Genomic DNA, 23,669 nt, shown 5'->3' on the forward strand with positions numbered 1-23,669 from the left:
CTGCTCTTAGACAATATAATTCGGTAGTTATTGAATTAGTACTGCACTACCTAAAGGAAGAAATTTGGAAACAGTGCGGAAAAGTTAGACTTACGGATGTAAGTTCCTTTTTATCTAAAGTAAAGATTGGGACATTTTTTTGGGAGAAATTCACAGAACCGGAAAAATTTATTCAAATTCAATCCAAGATGGACTTCTAAGATGATACTTTTCAGAGTCGGCTTTTTTGTCTAGAAAATCACTAGATTTTGAAAATTGACGAAAAAGCGATTGTCTTTAACTTAAAGTCGGCTGCAGAATATTATTGTGCTAAAAAGAGCTGATTGAAATTTAACGTGCAGTCGCGTAAGTGAAATAAAACTGATTCAAACAAATAGCAGTTTGATGTGTCTGTGATTTTGAGTTGAATATCTCTCCAATAGACACGGTCATTGACTGACGGTGTTTTGTTTACAAGTCATGGCATGGTAAATGAACACTCTAAACTGAGTACTTTTTTTTACTATTTATGATAACATAAACGATAACTCTTGTTTTGAGTGATTTTTTGATAAAAAAGCATTTCAATTTTTATTGGCGTCTCCAGTGTCGATCAAGCTCAATTTACTATTAAAATATCATGTAGAACACATGGGCCCAGAGATAGTCAACTTGAATCATCTGCGAGATGATGAATTCCATAATTTGAACTTATTTATTCTCGCTTTTTTGTTTAAAAATACAAAATTTGTGTTGACATTTCTTCAAACTTTGTGAAAAAATAAACTGTGCAAAGTTTCACGTCATTACGACATCATATAGGCATGACTTCCATATAAAAATACAAATTTTTGATGATTTTTAGATGAAAACTGTTATTAACAGAATTATTCGTCAAATTTTCTCGTGCCTGGGTTACGCATTTTACTTTTCCGCACACCTAGTGTAGGAAAGGTATTGTATTAGGCCAAAAAATTAAAGTCACCCCAAAACATGTTTTCTATGAAATATTTGAAATAAATGCATGTTGTGGATCACAGTGCGGAAAAGTTCATCTTACAGATGTAAGACATTTTATTTTTTCTTCTTATTATTTTCTTTTACAAGTAATGATGAATGAATGGCTCATAGTTAAAGCGTACATTTAACAAACAACAATAGCAATGAGATTAAAAAAATTAAATGAAAACTTATAGTGAAAATACAAAAAAATCTTGTTCAAGTCCTTGTTTCGTTGATATTTGAAACAGCAACATAGCCTGGATTGCTCACTGCATCTTTTTTCTGCGTGACTATCGCTGATGGCATATTTACATAATTATCATCTAATGTGTTCAATAAATTTGCATTTTTGCTCTGTATATTACTGCTATTTTGTACATCAGATGTATTCTGTTCGGAGTCCGAATCACTGTGAAATGATTGATTTGAACGTTTGAGCATCGGTATTTCTTCAGGTATATTTGACATTTTGGTGCGAAGTTTGGGTGAACTTTCAGTGGCGTTCAAATTATTGACTATTGTTGGTGAATTACTTGTGGCAAATGGAAAATGTGAATCGTGTATATCAATACCGTCTGGTAGTGGACTATTTATATTTATCGGTGGACTCATTGCCAAATAATTTGGTTTTGTTGTTGTACCATCCGGCGGTGGTTGCATTGCAATTATGTGACTATTTACATAATTATTAGGTGTACGTGGCGCTTGACAATCGGGTGAACCCATCAATGCCATATAATCAGTCTGTCCTGTTGTGAAATTGCTAACATTCGATTTTAGATATGGCTCATTTAAATCGATATAATGCTCGGCAACGCCACTCTCCAAAAGTTTCGAAACACTCTTCTCTAAATCATCGAATAGTGGACGCGATTCGGGATTTGCACACCAACACGATAACATGATGTCATATCTGTCAGAAAAAAAGCCATTTATAACACATTTTTAATTGTTTTGCGAATGGATATAATAAAAAGAATAATATGAGTATATTTTTACATGTCTTGAGTTGCAAAATCCGGTTTCTCCATACGGTATCCATCTTTCAATTTAAAGTACAATGCTTGATCGGCGTCCATTCCTGGATATGGTACTTTTCCCAATGAAAATAACTCCCACAGCACAATGCCAAACGACCACACATCAGAATATGTACTGAACACTTGATCGCTAATCGATTCAAGTGCCAACCATTTGAATGGTAGAGGAGCCTAAATTATACGAAAAAAAAAATTTGAAAATTTGCGAATAAGAATGTTATTAAATAGTCTGAATGAACAGTAATTGATTACCTCTCCTTTCTTACGATAATTGTCGGTTTTATACATTGATCGTGCCAAACCAAAATCACAAATCTTAATCACATTATCTTCACAAAGTAAGATATTTCGAGCAGCTAAATCGCCGTGAAGTACTTTACGCGATGCCAAATATTGCATACCTAAGGGGAGAATCACAAAAGAAAAGAATACAATTAATTTAAAATAATCGACAAATAATCAATAAGAATTAATTATTAATAGAAAGGCAATATTGCATACCACGTGCAACTTGGAATGCCCAGCAAAGCAAATCGGTTGTGGTGACAGAACGGCTGGGTCCTTTGTAATCACTTTGATAATTTGAACGCCATGCAGGCTGTGTCGAGTCAGATAATGCCATATTCTCTTCACCTGTACATAGTCAATTATTCATGGTATGAGTATTTTATATTGTCACCAGCGTAATTTTCAATTTAAAAATAATATCTACTCACCGCCCGGAATCGTACTGCGTGACAATAGTGTTGCTTCTGTATTTGAACTATCCATTCCGCCTGGGAAGAAATCACCAACATTCGAATGTCGAATGTATGCTGAATTAACAACACTCTGTCGATCGGCATCGGGTCTATTGTTGTTTTCGTAGTGATTTTGTTGTTTTTTCGGGAAGTATAATTGAATATATTTTAGTCCAAGATTACTGGATATTTTGTTCATTTGTAGCATAGTTAGAGTGATTTGGTGTTTTTTAAACAAGCATTTCACCAACGGGTTGGGACAAGTTGCAGGTAGTTATTATAAGTAGTTTTACACAAATACAGATTACATACATAAGTAGTGAAAAGTAGTACCCAAAAACCAAACGAAGTTGGAAAAAAAAGAAGAAAAGAAAGAAATACAAAATGGTTAATTATGCACACAAGCCACCACCAAATTACCCGAAACTATAAAAAAAGAATGTAAAATGAGTGTGTTTTCTTTTAAATTGAAACGAATCAAATTGCGATATGCAAGCAAACAAGCAAATTTTGTATCAACACATAAATGACAAGCGAAATTCGATTGCAAAAGCAAAGGAGCAGAACGATTTTTTCGTTATTGAAATGAATTTGAAAATGTATCCATCACCAAAGCTACCTAGCAATTGCAAGCGATTTTAAAGCTAGAATATTAAACATTACAAAAAAGTAAAGTAAATGGTTAATTGAGAAGTTAATCTGCACGATCTAACGTTAGTGACAAAATTGTATACGATTTGTCTTTTGGTTTTAGAGTGAATGTTTGACTTAATTGATAATACCTATTGAAATATGAGTAACCGCTGTCATTCGACCATCGAGGATCGTTTGTTTGAATCGTTGGATCGATTATATCCTTATCTCGAACGATTTGATCGATAAAATATCGTCGATGTTTTACCAAAAAGTTTTGCAAATTACCAAAGCGACAATATTCAACGATAACCATGACCTCACCTACGGATAATATTATATTATATTGGATATTGGTTAGAGAAAGCCAAATTAACTTTGTAAAGACTGTGTTCTTACGTTGTGCAATATTTTTTGTAACCGCTCCAAGCAAATTCACAACATTTAGATGTTGACCCAAATGTACCATGATCTTCAGCTCTGAAATTAATGCTCGCATAACCTGTTTCAATGAAATCGAGAAGAAAACGAATGAAAATTATGAAAATAATTCGAAATACATGAATAAAAAATATATGGAATTCACTGCATACAAAATAATGCAAATTTCTTTCATAAAAACCAACCTCATTGTCCGCCATTTGCTTGACCATTTTAACGGCAACGGTTGTTTCGTCTTCATAAGGTAGAATACCCTGTGCAACACCTTTGATAACTACTCCAAAAGCACCGGCTCCCAATTGTTTGCCGAGTTTGAGTTTGTCACGCGGGAATTCGTACTTTTTGTCATAAGGCAAAAGATCGGCCTGTTCGTCCAAGGCCAAATCTGGATTGATACTATCCGGATTGCCTTCTTCGAAATTGGCCAAACCAGCTGCTTTCAGTTCACGGAAGAGACGCCGTTCACGTCGAATTCTAATGCATAGGTAAATTGTACAAATTACCAGCACTAAAATCACACCGATGACACTAACAATAAAGGCAAAACTGACCGTTGGCAAATCTGAAACGTGCCGAAAATTCAAGATTTAACGAAATGCTTTAAATCGAATAAAACAATTGATTCGTCTTACTTGTCATTTTAATGGTGACTTTATGGTGGGTCGTCGATAGTCTATTCATGGCCTCACATTTGTATTTGCCTTCATCGTCGGCTTTGGTATAATGAAAGTTGAGTACGGTTCCATTTTCATCCAATGTAATATGTGTGTCATTGACTTCGGGTACAATTACATTTCCATTTTTATACCATGTCAATGTTGGCTGTGGAATACCAGTGACTTCACACCATAACTTGATTGGTTCACCGACTGGACTTTTCTTTACTGCTCCGTTTAAGTTTGATTTGATTTCTGGTTCTTGTGGTTCCACCACATCTAAATTCCATGCTCTTGTCTCTTTTGAGTCATCTTTGATGACACTAGCTTTGCACACGTATTTTCCTGACGCTGCTCTGGTGACATTCTTCCATTGGATCTCTCGCTGATGTGAATAGAGTGTGTTCTGTGTAATTACTTTTACATCTGGAATCGCAAAAAATTAAACGAATACTCCAAAAATAATTCTCTATAAAAAAAATACTCATTTCACTCCACATACCATCTGAGCTAACGACCAGGGTGTCATCTTTGTACCATTCCAAATCGGTTGAATATTTGTGTGCGGAAACTCCACAGGTCACCGAAACATTGTCACCATCAGCAATTGGAAGTTCATTCTTAGTCCATATGCTTAGCTCCTCATCCAAATCGTTCAAAATGACTTTGGCTCTGGTCTCTGTTTTGCCTTGGCTATTTTTCGCATCGCAAATAACAATGCCCGTGTTGTTTGGCACAAAATTGAAAGTCGATGTTTGATTGAATGGTGGTATAGCCAGCGTTGTAACGCTCATCGATGTTTGGTTCTAGAACGAAGTGAATGGAAAATCCATTGAATCGAGTAATTGAAACCAGTAATATGAGTTAGTATCAATGACGGTGCAATTTGAAACTTACTTCATTTTGCTCAAAATGATTCTATGTGCAAATAATTGGGGTGTTAGAAAACATGCAAAAAAAAGCCCAAATATATGTGTTAAGTGGCCAAATCCAAAAAAAAAAACCATAGAAACTAAATCTTTTAAAATTACAAATTTCCATTCACTCACATATGTTTCCCTTTTACTTTCATCACATGGAGTGAGATCATATTCAACACTCTCGCAAGGAATAAATGACCAAGTTACTGATGATGCGGGATAACCGAAAATTTTACAATTTATAACCGCATTGACGCCGGGCTTGATTGACACATCATTCATGCTGAGTTGTGGTTTTTCTATACGGCATTCATTAGATTTTAGTGAATTTGATCTGAAAAAATTCCATGAATAATGTCTTAATACCTTTGACAAGCAATTGAAACTTTTGCTCTTTAATCATTCTTCCATTGTCTGCATGCAATACGTAAAAACCTGAATCGCCAAGTCTGGGCTTTCGAATTTTCAATGTAGTCGCTTTTTCGTCTTTTGTCGCCTCGAATTTACGATTTCGGTCTTCCGATTGTGACCATGAAATTTCATTTCCACGAATATCACGCCAAACGATTTCTGGCACTGGATGTCCATAATATTTTACATACCATTTCAGCTCAGATTGATTTGCACTGACCTCAAATTTGTATCGACCAGATGGTTCTGAGATATTAATAAACGACTCATTCGCACCTAAATGAAATGAAATAGTATTGCATTGAATTAATGTGAAATGAATCAAAGTAATGGTTGAGCCATCGTCAAAATGATGGACAGTCCAACACGAATTGTTCATTTTGAGTGTAAATATTGGTTATTTACCCAGTATTTTAATGATATTCATTACTGCCGAATTGCGATTGGACGAACGATCCTCTACCAAGCACTTATATAGGCCAGCATCTTTAGTTTTATCCAAGTTCTTAACGATTAATTTTCCGACCGCTTGAAAGAGTTCGGGATGACTTTGGTGTTCTTGCCGAATGGGATCAGTGATTTCGACTCGACCCTCCTGTGAAATTATGTGCACGTTAGAATGTAAAAAAATTCGAATTTATTAGTCACTGCGATTATGATCAATAAACAAACCAGCTTCGCAATGTTATCCATTGGTGTGATCCAAGTCATGTAAATCTCAGTTCCAAGGCTAGCCTCGACTGAACAGTTGAACTCCAGTATGTCGCCTTCGATGCCATATTTTTGCGTTTTTGACACAATTACCGGCTTATTTACGTATTCAGTTCCAGCTACTTGATGTGGCAGATTTTGATGTGATTTTGTTTGGAGAAAGTTAATGTTTATATGTCATTTTAATAGTTCATCAACATCAAAAGACACACAGAAAAAACCAAGAAAAAAATATAAAAAATGCCTGCATTAAAAAAATAAACTAAAAAATCTAACAAAAATAAAATACGTGCTAAAAAATTAAAGCAAAAGTACATGCAAAAGTAGAAGATGAAATCAAGTGAAAGTGATAGAATTGAAAATTGTGAACGCAATGTAAATGTGTTTTAGTACATTAAAGTAAATTAAAAACAAATATGCAAAAAAAATTAGTACAAATATATACCAGAACCATAATCGAGCCCAAATATAAAAAAGAATTCCCACAAAATTCGATAAGCAGCGAAATTAGTAAAAAAAAAAATAACGAAAAAGCGATACATCATAAAGAACAGAACAATATGAATATGTAGAAGAATATGAATGGAAATATTAACCCCTGCGTTTTGTTTTGTCCATTGATGGTGTTGGTTTTACACTACGTTTACTATGACTTCGGTTGATTCCATCGTTCACATGTGGTGAACGTATTGTGGTTATTGAATCAGAAGTTGCAGTTGTTATTTTTACATCATTTAAATTCATGTGGTGATTAGATTGCAAAATAGAAGTGGGTGACAAAGGTAGAATAGGGTCAATAGAAGAACTATTGGATGGAATATATCTTTTTGTAAATGATGATTGCCCAACACCAGAGCGACTTATTTCTTTCACCATTGAAATACTACTAGTGATAGTTGGTTTTGTTGTTAAATGTGACGTGCTTATTGTTGTTGTTATGTTATTTAAGTCAATCGGTGAATCAACGATAGAAGTAGCAGGCATTTCATTCACAATTGTTGTTGCATTATGCTGGCAATTGATCAACTCACAATCAACATGGACACTGAAATGAATATCAGTTTCGTTAGTCATATCGAATATTGCGTGGCATCTGTAGTCTCCACCATCAGTTAATTCATTTAAACGAATTCGATAGCCATCAGTTGCTGTAAATGTGGATTTGAATTGATGCGCCTAGATAAATAAATAATTTGGAATTAAATTTGGGAGAATATGTAATTTTTGTTTAAACAAAGTGTCTGAAACAAAAATAAATCATCAATAGAAGGAGAAAACAGCCATTGGACGAATATTGCAGACTCGAATTGAAGACTTCTTAATCTGAGGATAAATCTCATTTTCTTGTCAGTCTTACTCATCTTTATTTTTCCATAGCAATGGAATCAGTTTTGCTTTACAATGTTGGAGTTGGTAATGTCTTGCTTGGATTCAGTTTGGCGTTCTATTGTGCACATTACAACCACTCGACTATTAAAATTAGAATTGAAAATCCTCATAAACTCAATAGTATCAGAAATCTAGAAAATGTTCAATATACAACAATTCTTGAAAATAATAAAATGTGAAAAATCATAATTATAAATTAAAATAATTTTCTGTACACTGTATGCGGATTATTTATGCTTAAATTCATATATGAACCCTAACATAAGCAAATTTACACTCTGAAAATTCTGAAGAACGTCAATTATGTGACATTTCAAACGTATTATTTATAAATTAACCTAATTTCTCTTGTTGTATATTATGCGTAATAATAAAACTGACATGCAATGCTTTTCTTTTCGCAAACTATTGTTATATGGAGCAAATGATTTTGTAATGGAACTATATTCAATGAAATTGAATAATAATTGTTGTAAAATAATAATACTTGGGAATAGAAAAAGAAACAACTTCACATACGAAATACATTTAGGTGAAATATGATTTCCTCATTCATTGACTGACATGCATAGGGTCCCGGATTATCACAGGTCAATCGCATCATCTTATATCCGATTCTCGGATCGAATGAAATATCGTTCGGTATAGATTGCTGTATAGAAATCAATTGTTTTTTTTGTTTATAAAATCATTTATAATATTTGACCGAAGCATGTGTATTAAGTTTGGAATTAAGTTAATAGTTTTTCGTGTTTTAAACGAATAAAATTTGTCGATATATTGCAATTAAAATTCATTACACGCAAACTAACTAAAATGTTTGAATTAATTTGATTGTATTTAACTTGGATCGAAACACACACATACCATCAGACCTATTGGCGACAAATAAACGGGTGTACGTTATGATTTAAGGAGTCAAGAGTTACTGAGGTAAAAACGTGGTTTTACACATATCAACAATTATACTATATCATATCATTTACCTCGTCTGCTTCTTTGATCAGCTTAATGTCCCATTTCTTCGATGTCGGTTTGCATGGAATTATAATGTCTTGATGTTGATTTCCTTGCACTACTGGTATCGATACTTCAGCCAGTGGATGTAATGGATCTTCAATTAAAAGCGAAGAAAAGTTTAAGTACAATGTCAATATATTTTTGGATAAAACTAAAAGACATCAGTCTCACCCTCGACAAATAAGTAAATTCTTGATGCATGACCACTTTCAATTAATGTCTCCAGACTTTCTCGGTCATTGGTATCGGATACGGATGAATTTTTTACACAATAATAATATCCAACATAGGTATAATCAATTTGGATCAATTCGAGAACACTTTCATATGCATATTCAGCGCCTTCATGATGCATATCAGTAATGGTATGTCTATTCAAATAGAATTCCTCCTGATAATTTGACACATGGAAATTGATTAGCTGGGATTGTTTCTACTTCGAATGGATTTAATTTGCCAACTTACATGAGTCTGCCAACGAATTGGTTCTGTTGATTGGCATGTGAATTTCACATTCTCACTGGGTAATTTTGTAATATCTGCTTCGGCTGGTGTAATCAGTGGTGCATTTTCAACTAAAAACGCTGTTTAATAAAGTAAAAAAAAATTAAAGATAACGATTCATTAATGAATTTTCGTATGAAATAATATCGTATGCAGAAGTTTTAGTTTCCATATATAGTTTGCTCAAACATCGCGGAAATCCGGCACAAGTATGTTTTGATGTAATACGTACACATCGAACTTTATGTTTGGCTGAAATTCTCGACTACATTTCATGCTTTTCTCGTTGTTGTAGTCAACACGAATATATATATTTTATAATTAAATATACGCGCAAAATATAATACTAAATTATTGTTGCATGTTGGAGTCAATATCATTAAGCAAGCCTTTCAACTAACATATTGCTTTCAACAACACGAGTATCCACTTTATTGTATATCACACAGTCTTTTTTTTAACCTAAATTTCTATAGCGCATATATTACTCACGGATTGTGGTTGAGTTATCGTGAAAATTTTTTGTTTTCTCTATGTGGGAAGTTTGTTTTTGTATCATTGGATTTTTATTATTGAAAGTCGGCCGAAAATTAAGAAAAAAATGTCGTAAAGATGCGAGTATTTACATTTTATCTCTCTGAATTCCCAATTGATTTTGTTTGTGAATTTCGACATTTGATTTGTTATGTTCCAAAGGTCCATGTTTATTGCTGGGAAATACCGTTCGTCGAATCTTCCATTCTCACGTACTTTGTAATTGATTCGGAGAATGAATAAATTAATTGCGAAGAAACGTGTTGATATCGATATAAGTGTGACTGACATTAAAATAAACGGGTAATATTGATTTTTTTTTTGTAGAAATTTCCCCAATTATGCCGAATACTCAAAAAAAACCGCTTTTTGAATTTTTACCAATTTTGGTCAATTTTTTGGTACTTACTACTAATACATTGCATGGAGCAAATTAAAAGGAGCGCTGTGATGTAAAAAGTTAACAAAAGACTGCGACTTTTGTTGTAATAACTCCGTATTCTCGCCATAGTTGATTCCCGGATAATTGTAGAACTTCTGAGTTGTAGAGTTGTATGATGTGAGTGTTTGGCTATTAATATTTTTGTTCATGTACTCAAAGCATCATAATTGGTCACCAATCACATAAAAATGTCACTTCACAATGGTCTTTGTCACATATTTGTTCATTGAGATACAACACAACACCGATTTTATGCATACAACAATTACTATACAACGCACTTATGGTGCGTGCTCCAAATGTCACTAATTGATACCTCTGTTTTGACAGTCGATAAAACGTTTGTGGTCGGTGTTTTGAAAACGACTTTCCTCTCTGCTGATGTCGCGCCCTAATGAAAGTTGAAAAAAAAACATAAACACATACATACAGTAAACTGAACAACAACAATATTCATTTGCTTATCTCAATGTGGTTGCATATATAAATATTCTAATTTGTATTTTACTTGCTATTCATTTATGAATGCGATAATCGATACATAAGAAAAACATAAAAAGAAAAGATTATAATTGTTTGTGTGTTTCGTTCATTCGTTGCAAATGAATTTTGGAGAAAAAAGAGAAACGAAGAGCACGACCACGAGCAACACATGTATATACTTGTATTTCTTACAAAATACAGCTCGTGCGTCAATTGATTCCAAATAGCGAGAGAGATATCAATTCAATTTTTACAAAATTCACTTTGACGGCGGTATGCAAACACTTGCTTTCCCTTTCTATCTCACGGCGGCAGCTGAATATATGGTTTTATAAGCAACAACATATACACGCTCACTTTTAAAAACAACGACACATATTTTGTTTAATTTTAGCGGCTGTGATTTTTTGTGTACACGGACACGGACATCATTTTTTCGTTTTATTTTTATTTTTTCGTTCTTTTATCGTCCATTTCGTTTGAATAAATTCCCTGATGATAGGGTAGCTCTTAACGTTAAAACGGTAATGTTTTGTTTCGGAAATTTGATAAATCATGCCGATTTTCCGCCAATTGTGTTTCTATTTTTGAACCATTTCGTTCATTTTTAAATATGCATGAAATGGTCTTTCAGCATATTTTTCATATTGTGTTTGCGCGCGCGAAATTCGATTGCATACAATCTTCAATGAATGTATATGTAATGACGTAAACTCGAATAAATCAACGACATTATATCTTTTTTCTCGTTGAAGTAAAAAACTAAAAATAATTCTAGAATTCCTACTAGAGGCGCATTTGTTTGTGTTTACATTCATTTGACTTTTTTTCATTTGGCCTGTTTGTGGAAAATGGTTAAAATGAATAAAAGACAGTGTGATCCTTGAATAATATAATAGTACATCGAATGCACATTATCGACACTTATTTGTATTTTACTTCGTTCTCTTAAATGATTATGCCGATTTTGAATGCATATACATAATTCAAAAAATTCGTTCAGAAATCTCAAACCACAATATGATACCGACGTCGGTTGATGTGGTTTTCTTCTGAATTGAAATAGAACATATGCTAGTTTTCGTTGTTTTCATTGTATTGTTTATTCTCTTCCATTCTGCATAAATTGCGTCTATTCCGTCGTTTTATCGTCGTAATGTTTGGTTGTTATCGCAATGGTTGGCCGGTTTGTGTGTTATTTTTATTCTTATACAAAAATATCAATAAAAAAAATTATATGCTCTAGCACAGTATACTGTGTGGATTCGCTTTAGAGGCCAATTTATGAATGGAAACTATGATTTTTTGTAAACAATTCGGTGCGAAGGAGAGATGCCAAATACAGAATTTATTTAACAAAGGCATATATGTGCAAACGTTTAAGCCTTCTTCTCGTCTGGAATCCAGACTCTGGATTTAATTGCCTTTTCAAAATGCAATTGGTGTGATTTTAATCATATTTTGTTTACATGAAGGAACTTTCAAATGAACTGTGTCAAATTGAACAAATCATTAAAATGCACTCTGTATAGTGTATACAGAGTGTATCTATATATAGGTACAAATTGTGTGAAATCGAGGGGGAAACCACGGATTCTAATATGTGCTAATTTTTTCTAATATTTCTAGTAAAACGCCATATGACATGTACATTTGACATCTTTGTAATTTGTTCTAGTTTTTCTAGTATCGTGTTCGTGGGTAACCCCAAGTGTGAAATTCAAAATTTATTTAACCTTAGACCCGTCCCTCGGGTCAAATTGACCCGAGGCATATTTCCTCGGTATTTTTTTTTTTGGGTTTTTTCTCCATATTTTAGAAATGTCGAGAAAAATGCAATAGAATGTTCTAGAAACTCATGGAAACGGGCCGAAATTTTTTTCTACGATAAAATTCCATGACAGTTTTAAAGCAGTGATGCATTATTTTCTGTGTTTAAATCCTATTTGTCAATAATTATCTTAAGGTTCCGTCTGTTTTTCTTCAACATTTCCGATTAAAGCAAGCATATTATGCTTTTCACAATTTCAAAATAGATATACGTATGTCCGGTAGATAACCGCAGCATAAATAATAAATTCTTCATTTTTAATTCAAAAATAAATAAAGGGATAGAACATAACGGTTTTTTAAGCCGACACATTATCAATTTTCTGTAGATAAAAATGTTCATCTAGCCGTTTTTACGTTTTAAAATAATAAAGTTTGCTGTATAAAACGCAAATGTTAAACACAGTAGAGATTCAAGTAGGAATCGTTGACGTGACGCCATCTATATAATATCAGATAATGGTCAAGTAGTTTTATTAAAAAAATTCAAAATGGATTAAAAATTTGATCAAAATATTCAAATTAAAAGAAATAAACCATACTCATTGCGCTACTAGAGCAAAACAAGATATTGATTAAATTTGGTTTATATTATCTGCATACATATTATAATTATATATTATATAATTGAAAAAACGAAAGAAAGGTGCAGCCATCCATTTACTCCGCAACGGAAAAAAAAATACAACTGACAACGCGATTTTTTTCGGTCACAATTTTTTCCCAATGAATAATTATGAAATGGATGCATGAAAACGAAAGCTCATAGAAACATGATAGTACAACAAACTTGGGCATCATGAAAAAAATATGCTTGGAAAACAAAATGACATACGTATTGTGGGGGATATTCAAAACAAAATTAATGGGAAATCTAACACATTGCTTATTAAAAAATTAGAATAGTTGAAACGTCATGAAAAGGTGGCATTTGTTTGTGTCACACTGCTGTATGTTTTGATATACTAATAATTCACGAGAATTGTCAGAAACAGTTATTGTCCCTTCTCATGAAGTTCACGAAAATAATTCCCTTGAAACTTGATTAAAATTAAAACATTATTAAACAGACGGACAACTCTGTAGAATCAGTATAATTTTTTTTTGTTATTAATGCTCCGCCAAATTATTTGGCCCACTTCGAATGAACTTTGACATTTAACAATGAAAAAAGTAACTACGAAAACGATCCTTTTTCCAGTGACGCATTAATAATATGAAATTCATAGCCCACGAGAATGACGAGAGCAGAAAAGAAGAAGTAGTGAAAAACTGAGATTCATAACTTCATTCTTAAAATTGGTGCCGATTCAAACAATGCTATTAGCTTATTGGCATTAAAAAATGCAAAATAAGTGAATCAATTGATAGAATCTTCATATAAAATGTTCTTGTTGTTCTTGAAATCTAGATGAGTCAAACGAAATTTCAACACAAATATTTGTTTGAAATGTTGACGAAAAACAGGAACAAATTTATTTGTAGAAAACGCACGAACAATTCTGAGTTTTATTGATTATGAAACTGTTGTTTGATATTTGTTTATTTGAACGTTGAGTTTCATGCGGTTTTTGATGTACATGCGCGAATTGAGAAGAAAAAAACCTACACATCGAGATGTTTTTCTAATCAAGTCTAAAAATATTGTTCTTAGTTAGAGTTCTGGATCTATGATTAGTGTAACACTATTTTTGAAAAAAATTGATATTGATTACAGTTTACAGTTAACCATATGTGGCATTACAGTATCCATGGGTATATGCATAAATATACGTAGAAAAGGTTATTTCTAATCCTTGGTCTATGGCTTTGTTCTCATTTAAATGAAAAATTTGCAATTAAAAAAAATGACAATTTAAGAGCTGCTAAAAATCGATCGATCCTTCAGCAGATTTATTCAGTGAAATATTAAACGGCCTGATGAATATTTGTCTGTAAACAACTTCGAATATTCATTAATTTTAGTAGTCAATTTAAATACAAGCGTTTGCCATTTGCAACGTAATTTCGTAATGAGCTCGTTATTAGTGTGATACACCTGCCACGGGCTATTTGTATAGAATACTGTCTTTACGAAGAAGATGAGCTCATTTTTGTTTACTACAACGTCCACGTCATCATACTTTGTCGTAAAACTAGTTATGATAATTTTTTACAATTGTCCGTCTGAATCCAACAAAATTTTCTTGTGGAATTGTTAGACAACATCATCAAAACATTGTTGACGATTCCAATTAGTAAATGAAAAACCTTAGTGCAATACTCGAACATCAAAATCTTGAGGTCGATTTCATTTGTTCATATTTGTCATTCTCTTTTCTTTACTTTTAACAACTGACGTTTGCTTTATTTCCGGAAGATAAATAGCATTCATCAAATGAAAATGATCGAATTACTGTGCTCAATGCTCTTTGAAGCAAAGAAATATTGTTGTTTGGATTTTGGTTTGCGCTGTGATTTTTTTGCGAAATGCTTGTTTTTTATTATTTACAACCGAGAAAGAATGCAAAAGACTTGACTTGATTGACTTTTTGGAGTCTGACGTTAACAAAATGAGAATCGGATATCAAAGCGAAACAAAAAAGAAGAACACTGAAAATGGAAAACTTGAGTCGCTCATATATATCAGTGATGGTTTTTTTTCTATCTGAATAGCGCTAGCTATTCGCAGCGCCTGTACAGCATTGCTGCCCAGATGCTGAATCGTAGCGGTTGCCGCACGCGCAACACACTTCGTTTGTACCACACAGAGCATATACGTTCGCGTTCGTTCTCTGTTCGACATGCGTTTGTATCATACAATGATTTTTGGATAGAATAGATCCGTAAGATCTCCGCAAGATCCGGATCCAAGCGTGCGTACGTAGCCGCATGATACATACATTCCTTACTCCGTAATGCTATGGCATGCGAATCAAAGAAGGGGAAATAAGAATAACGAATTTGCGTGCGTATTATATATGTATGCATCATGCGGCAGCGTACGCACGCTTGGATCTGGATCTTGCGGAGATCTTACGCATCTATCCTATCTAAAAATCATTGTATGGTTTGTATATATACTGACTATGCGTGCGGCAACCGCTTCGATTCAGCATCTGGGTAGCAATGCTGTACAGACGCTGCGAATAGCTGTAATGACTGTAATTTGTTCGGTAATAATCATGAAAAGTCAAAGTTTGAAATTGCGTGCATACACAATACGCGCTGAATCGATTTGGCTGCAGTGCTTTGAAAAACAAATTGAGTGGGATGTCGATAACATATTAAAAGTTGCATTCTTTTCGGAATCACCTACAAAGCCTAATTCATAAACGATAAGGTGTAACAGCATGGTTTGAATATGTTTTTGCAAAAAGAAAATGAACTGAACAAAAAAGCATTTGTTTTTAAATGAAAACGGATTGCGTGACGGATTGCGTGATGTAATATTGAATGTTCAAGTTGCTTACCATTAGATGTCTACATTTGATAACTGTGTACGTGCATGAATTAATCTACATATTTAGTCGCAATGAGTGCCATGTACATTGTATATATACATGTTAATGTCAATGGGCACCATTGCATACATATATATATATACACTTACACACACACTTTATTATTATAAAATAAACAGGATCTTTTTAATGATTCTGGCTATGTTCAATTCAACATTCACGGTTTCATATTTTATTTCAGCAGTTATTTTGCATATAATATTCATTTAATGCATATTGTTCATAAAAGAAAATTTCGATCGATGTTGCCAGGAATTTTCATTCTGCTGATAATATACAATTCATTTCGTCATTTTATTTAATAAACTGGCTTAGTGTTCTTCACTTAAATGTCCACTTAAACCTTCTGACCATGCATGTGATTCACATTGCACTCACTATAATGAAATCGGAGATTTATTGTTATGCCTCTCTGCGAAATCAACACATATACGTATGCCAAGCTTAATGAATTCCCAGAAGAAAAATCGATGATCCACACGTAAGAAACAAATGCAAACAAATCGAACTACTGAATTTTTATTATTGATTCTACATTAGTGTATGTATATGTTGGAAGACGCTTCAGACGTCATTCACATTTCCAATTACATAATATTCATATTAAATACGAATTTAATTGTTTGACCGGCTACGGCCACACCATAGCTTTATTTCAAGCTCTCTGGAGTACAACACGTACATTATGCCGTCATAAAATGAATAAATCACCGTATAGTGATCGGATTGGCAAATCAATTAAATATTTTATTTACGTGCTGACTTTTTCCTAATGTAATGTATTTTTGCTTCACCGATGTGCATTTTTTGGTCGCACATACATATGACTTGAATATAACGAAATAAATTTTCAATTTTCTACACTAAACATTGACATTTTCGTTGTTCAAACTCTTTTTTTTTTTTGAAATGAAACTTTGATATTTTTTTCTTACATTTCTAATTTCTTTTTGCCTTTGGGAAATCAAGCGAAAAAAAAAACAACTCTATAGAGTCACTGGTTATCTTTTTCATAAGTTGAGAAAAAACTATACAAAAACTCTGTAATCAAATTGAAAATAGAAGAGTTCGTTTAAAACTCTACAGAAGCATAGGAATGGTAGTGAATGCAAAAGTAAATAATTATTTAATACTCTTGCTGCGTGTCATTACTGTGTCTGATTTTTTTCATCATTGAACTTTCGGTTCAATCCATTTAAGATGCATGTCTCGTTTGCATGAATTTCATTGCGCCATCGTCCATGCAGACAATAACAACGAGCACAAATCTTGGGATCGTTAATTTCGATGTGTTATTTTTTTTTCCTCATCGTCTACTTGATCCCAAATGGACCTTTTTCATGAAGAAATTCAATTATACCATAGAAATGTTTTTCGTCTTCTTCAACACATGCTCATAAAACAAGAGCAACTAAAACATTTAGTTACGACTGCACATATTATTCAATATATATGGAGAGTCTATAATTGAAAGGTCGTACATTAATTTTTCTAGAATTTGAAGTGTGTGTGTGTCTCCATATGCTACATTTAAAATTAAGAGATAGAGAGAAATATTGTCAAATGACTGTACAAATTGAAAAATAACAATTTTTTTGTCAATGTTAATTTGATTCATCAATTCGATGAACATAAATGAATCACCTATAGTGAGTGTATATGAAATATTATAGCACCAATTGTCAAATCAATTAATAAACAATTAGTATGCAAAGAAAAAAAGAACATTTGACGTCCGCGTTCGAAACAGTTATATTTATGTTTAATGATTTAACAATGGTTTTTCACACAAATGTGTAAATTATTTGGTTCTCAAAATACATATTAATATACAATATTTCCATTCATTTATCTACTCTACAGGTTTTTTTTCTCAATAGATACTTTGTAACCACACATCGAATGACGTTTATCGTGAACCGTTTATTTTATCATGAGTTTGATGATAAAATATTTGCATTGAGAGAATGTGTGAAGTAGAAAGGCAAAACATACAATAATGCGGAAAAAAGTTATGGTAGCTTGAATAGTGTTCGATTCACAGTGTGACTTGAGTTTCAATGGAAATACCAAGAGAAAAAAGGCACTTCACGGAATCTTATCACAAAGCAACAACTTTTACACGAATCAACGATTCAATAAGAAAAGAAGAAAAATAAACATTGTTGTTATCTTTGTGTGCCCGCCATGTCAGAATAAAACTTAACACCAATTTGCTATCGTTTTTTATCACTTCAATTGTTGGTTCTTATCATGCCAATCGGGGAAAATTGCAATAGTCGGACAATACACGAACGAAAATTCGTAATATAAACGTTTCTTCGTCTCGATTTTAATGTCGAATTTCTTCTATAAAATGTCGAATAGTTTTAAACGAATCAAAGTGGTAATACTGCTTTTATTCGAGTATTTTCACTGTTATGTCTGCGTCACCGAGACAATTCAACATCATTTACAATTTTTGTATGTTCTTGATGCTGCTTATACTGAAAACTTGAAATAGCTGTTGCATTTACTACAATAAAATATAAACTTCTTTTTCAAATGTGAGAGTTAATACAAACAAACGAAACAAATAAAAAGAGCAATATTTGGAGAAACCCAAACCGGTAACGATTATGTTGAAATCAGGTAAAAGGCACACAGAAAGAAAAAATGTGGTATTTTTAATTCAATTTTGGTAGATTTAATATAAAATTAACAAACAACGAATTAAATTTACCATTTTTGACATTTCTGAGGCAAATTTGTTGAATAAGTTTTACCAACTGCTTCATTACATTTACCAACTTTTCGAAACCACAGATGACGCTAGCCCATGAATTTGGTGAATGAAATGAAGCAATTGGTAAAACTTATTAAACTGATAGTCTCTTTTGAGAAATATGCCTCAGAGATGTCAAAAATGGTAAATTTATTTCGTTGTTGGTTGATTTTATATTAAATCTACCAAAATTGAATTAAAAATACCACATTTTTTCTTTCTGTGCATGTGTTTAGTTCCAATCGATTCCAATAATCACTTGTATGCAATACATTTACATCGTACCGGAGCCGTGGATCTATCACACCGTGATTATGTCGTTTCTCTCTTTCATATTCTCCATTCTTCTTCTTTTTTTTTTAAATACAAACACATGTAACAAATTTCGCATGATGACGCGGTGATCACAGCGATATCACGCAATGAATATGATTCGATCGTGAAACGTTTGGAATCGCGATGACTCATTCGTTCAAGGTGTGCTTAGCCTATGTATATGGTGATCATTCATAAAATAATATGTGCTTTGACCGTGCTTAATGGTTTGCAACAAAACAACAACGTAAGATGAATCTATAAACAATTACATATGAGAGATTCAACTGAGATTCAAAAGAGCATATACAGAACTGAGAATTAAAACAGAAAATAAATTCAGTTAGCGACAAAACAAACAAGCGATTTATTATATTTTAACTCTCAGTTTTTATTCGTCTCATGTTTTTGACGAAAGCAAATATAATATTTATCGGTTCCAAATAAAAAAATATACATTTTCAGTGCTAAAATGAGGCGAATAAAAACTGAGAGTTAAAATACAATATACAGAATTGAGAGTAAGAACAGCAAATCGATATATGCTACTTTTGCTCTCAGTATTCTATGTGCTGTTTCAACTCTCAGTTCTCTATATTCTCGTTTTGTGCTCAATTATTTCTTATGCTCTTTTTCCGAAAAGAATTTTTATAATTTGTTTTGGGTTTCAGGCTCTCATATCATCACATAATCCGATTTGGATGATTTTTTTTCTAGAGTACATTTTGCATGTACTTTCAAACGAAAGAATTTTCCGTACTAGATATGAAGTAGTTTCTGCTTATGATGCAAATTTCAGATCATAAATTATTTAATTACAAAACTCACTTTTTATGTGTATGTTTTTATTTTTGAATCTCGTTTTTTTTTGTTTGGTTCACCGTAAAATTGTATTTGGTATTCACGTGATTTTTTTTTTTTCGTCGTCGTAGTTTCCAAACACTTGCTATGTTCACAGCACACGGGCAATATACATTAAAAAATTCTTCTTTCAATAAAGTTGTTTTTGGTTGGTTTGTGTACAAAAATTCCAAGGGAATTGTTTTCTCATCACAACACAGTACATAAGAACACAAAAAAACAGCCCATACACAATTCAATGAGTTTGATTGTGTTGAAAAGAATAATTGTCGTCGTATACATTACAATCAATTGAGTGAAATAGCTGAACTGGGAACAGTGAAACACTTTGTAACGAATTAGTTGTTCACGATATTACTTACTGGGTGCTAATGGTCAGTGTGCGAGAATGAAACACAATTAGTACGCTACACACTGAATTTCGTTTTCTTTTTTAAGACGTGCACTAAACGAGAGACCGAACCTAACATGGAAACACCGCAAACTTAACTAAGTTACTAATAATCGTGTATTGTTATATCCAACCTCGACTCGGCTCTCTCTTACTCTTTCGATATTCGTTGTTGCGTTTATGTATAAGTCTATTTCTGTGTATACGCGATCATAGTTTGTCTGTGCCAACACAGCACGTTATCAAGTGTGTATGTGTTTGTATGTGTGTGTTTATGTGTACATGCCACTCCAAATGCAAGACTATACATACACCGCAAACTGTGCGGCGCACAGCTACTCCAACGATATATACTCTGATATATATTTAATCGTATTTACCATTCATATAAGCATTTTTTTCTGTGTTATTTAATTTTCTTGTCATTTTGGATGCCACACGCTCTCTCTTTCTCTTTCTCTCTCTCTCTGTCTCTCTCTCTCTGTGTACAGTACACAATTCCAAATCTATATGCAAACAATGAAGCGATGTGTGTTTTTTCAGTGTTTTGTGTCTATTATGCGTTAATGTCAAGTATCAATATACAAAACAATGGCTTTGGGCATTATTATGTGGGTGCAGGCGTTTGGTCATTCCAATACAGACAGACACGCAAACACCGTCACCTAATGAATAGTACACAAAAAGGTGACATTAACAAATAAAACAACAACAACCAGAAAATAAATAGCGGAGGAATGTAAATATAAATCATGTATAAGTGTCACACAAATGTACATCGTATATGCGTTGTAAATCACATATATGCAACAGCAATAACAAAATAGCGAATCTTATAACGATTGTTTTTGTGTTGTAAAACTCACGCCAACATTAGTAATTTAACTCTCCCGTGTTGAATGTATCCATGTTATCAGTGCGCTTGTTACAGGTATGCTGCATTCGATTGAATAAGTTTTTTGTGATATTATTGTTGCTGATGCTTTTACGGTAAGTCGTTGTAGAGCCACTGCTTTTTTTCATATTCCCTTTCAATAATAAATGATTACGTCATCGATCCGAAATGGCATGCCATCCATTTTGCTCTCGCTAATGCTTTTGTGGAGGTAAAAAGAAATGTTTTTGCTTTTTCAATTGTGTACGTAAATTGTTCGGAAAATTATTGATATTCAAAAGAAATATATTATTATTTGGGCTAAACATTAAAAAACTTGAAATTCAATAAATGTGTTTTTTTTATCGAATTTACAGAATCGTTTTGATGTAAAAATATTTACTTAGACATATCTGTTTAATATTTTAGCTGAACTGAACAATTAATGTGCTTGCCATTTATTCACTTAAGTCGAAATCTATATCTGTGTTTATTTCCTTTGTACTTCGTGATAAGAGTATATAAATTTTTTTATTTTTGTTTGAAAACAAGTTCCTTATGCTTGGAGACTTAATTCTGGAACTGGATGTTGACATGCTCAGCATAAATCTTAATATTTTCTGGACATGTAAATAAAAAAAACAACTGTTCGTCGTTTGGTTCTGTTTATCTGAACTAAATATTTACTATGGAAGTTGCAAAAGATAGTCTGAAATTATATACTATAACTCACATACAAAAACTTATTTTAACGAAAAAAAATTGTGCTGAAATTCTTCGAATCTGACTTTAAAAAAATTGATTTATACAATCACATATAAGATTCAACGTCTTTTTATATATTTTTCGAGTCGTCTCGGACTCAACCGTTTCCTTCCACTTCTTAGCAAACGAATAATAATAGAAAAAATGTGAAAAGATTGAAATGTAAACAATGCTTCTTGGTGATAGTGGTGTTTATCGAACAAAAAACCCAAAAGAAAAGAAAGAAAAAAATTGTATTCAAAGAAGTTTTGTGACTTTGAAAATAATAGTATGATCTCTTGTTCAATTGTTTTACCCAATTCAATTTCGGTCTGCGCGGAATTCAGAAATAGATAATGACAGAGATTATATTGAGATTATTTCAGGCAGCTAATTCAGCTCAGGGAGCTAATGCCAGGCGCTGAAATGAAGAAAAAACAATGGAACTGATTGTTATAGTGATTTTGACAATATAAGTGTTTTTATACCCATAAGAATCGCTTCTATTGTTTTCATTCCATTTTAGCGCCTGGCGTTAGATTTCTGAGCTGAATCAGCTGCCTGAAATAATCTCAATATATTGTCTGGATAAAGATAGAAACATTCTTATTGAAATTTTTTTTAAATTTATTTAGTGCATTTTAGATTTATTTTTGGTTCAATTGCCTTAAGGGAGACAAAACACTTATATTTATTTGGGATTCAATAGATATCCGGTTGATAAGTAAACAAAAACTAACAACTAAAACTTATTCCATCTTGAGATTTTGTGTTCCTTTATTTTCGCAAAACATTTTCTTAATCATATTTACAATCAACCAAAATGTGCAATAAAAGAATTTCAAAACTATTTAATTCTTGAAGCAAAATAACAATAATAACGGCAATATTAAAGAAAATGGCAATGGAATTGCTTGGGTAGATTTTGCAAGTAGATAGTGCAAATGCTGTCGACGCAAAAAAATAAATAAAATGTCTTCAGTGACCGGTTCGCGCATATTTCTATGTTTGCCTAAATACGCTAGGTAGCATAGATATGCCAAGCATAGCCGCAAACGCAACCGACGCATCGCCGTTCACTCTATATGATCGGCTGAGAATAAAAGTGACTTTAAGTTTTTTTAAACCGTCTCCATCTTATGTAAATCCTTTACAAATTATGAGACACTTTTAAGATTTTTTCTGCTTAAAGTCGCTTTTATTACCAGCCGTACATATGAACAATGCACATGTTCGTTTATGCAGACGACCGTGCGCATACAATATAGCTCGAATCGAATGGTGACGGGTGCGTTGCGGCTTGCGTCTCCGCTATGCTTAGCATAGCTATCAGGCATAGAAATATGCGCGAACCGGTCACTGAATGTCTTACATCTGTAAGATGAACTTTTCCGCACTGTGATCCACAACATGCATTTATAACAAATCTTTTACTTAAAGAATTCACGAGAAAACTGAATTTGACATTAGTTTCAGATACAC

General features: G+C 32.8%; 1 protein-coding gene across 9 annotated transcripts; it reads right to left on the reverse strand.

The window, feature by feature from the left end:
• Positions 1 to 1,006: 1,006 nt before the first annotated feature.
• On the reverse strand, positions 1,007 to 20,657 carry LOC116346128 (vascular endothelial growth factor receptor 1-like). Of its 9 annotated transcripts, none has more exons than XM_031776044.1 (21): positions 20,146 to 20,657; positions 10,390 to 10,813; positions 9,408 to 9,526; positions 9,114 to 9,333; positions 8,909 to 9,036; positions 7,565 to 7,709; positions 6,495 to 6,652; positions 6,228 to 6,417; positions 5,778 to 6,098; positions 5,541 to 5,710; positions 5,389 to 5,409; positions 4,994 to 5,297; positions 4,468 to 4,917; positions 4,021 to 4,397; positions 3,794 to 3,896; positions 3,544 to 3,718; positions 2,738 to 2,943; positions 2,523 to 2,654; positions 2,274 to 2,422; positions 1,981 to 2,192; positions 1,007 to 1,894 (listed from the first exon to the last, which is right to left on the reverse strand). In XM_031776044.1, exons 2-21 carry the CDS (start codon positions 10,487 to 10,489, stop codon positions 1,198 to 1,200), a joined length of 4,377 nt encoding a protein of 1,458 aa, XP_031631904.1. In that variant the 5' UTR covers positions 10,490 to 10,813; positions 20,146 to 20,657; the 3' UTR covers positions 1,007 to 1,197. The 9 variants fall into 9 exon arrangements, with proteins under 9 accessions (XP_031631904.1, XP_031631903.1, XP_031631899.1 ...); XM_031776043.1 differs by having other exon boundaries at positions 6,495 to 6,655; XM_031776039.1 differs by having other exon boundaries at positions 7,130 to 7,709.
• Positions 20,658 to 23,669: the final 3,012 nt, after the last annotated feature.

The sequence above is a fragment of the Contarinia nasturtii genome, unplaced genomic scaffold (genome assembly GCF_009176525.2).
Source record: "Contarinia nasturtii isolate CC-2019 unplaced genomic scaffold, AAFC_CNas_1.1 Cnas_scaffold_1435, whole genome shotgun sequence".
Taxonomy (NCBI): Eukaryota; Metazoa; Arthropoda; class Insecta; order Diptera; family Cecidomyiidae; genus Contarinia; species Contarinia nasturtii.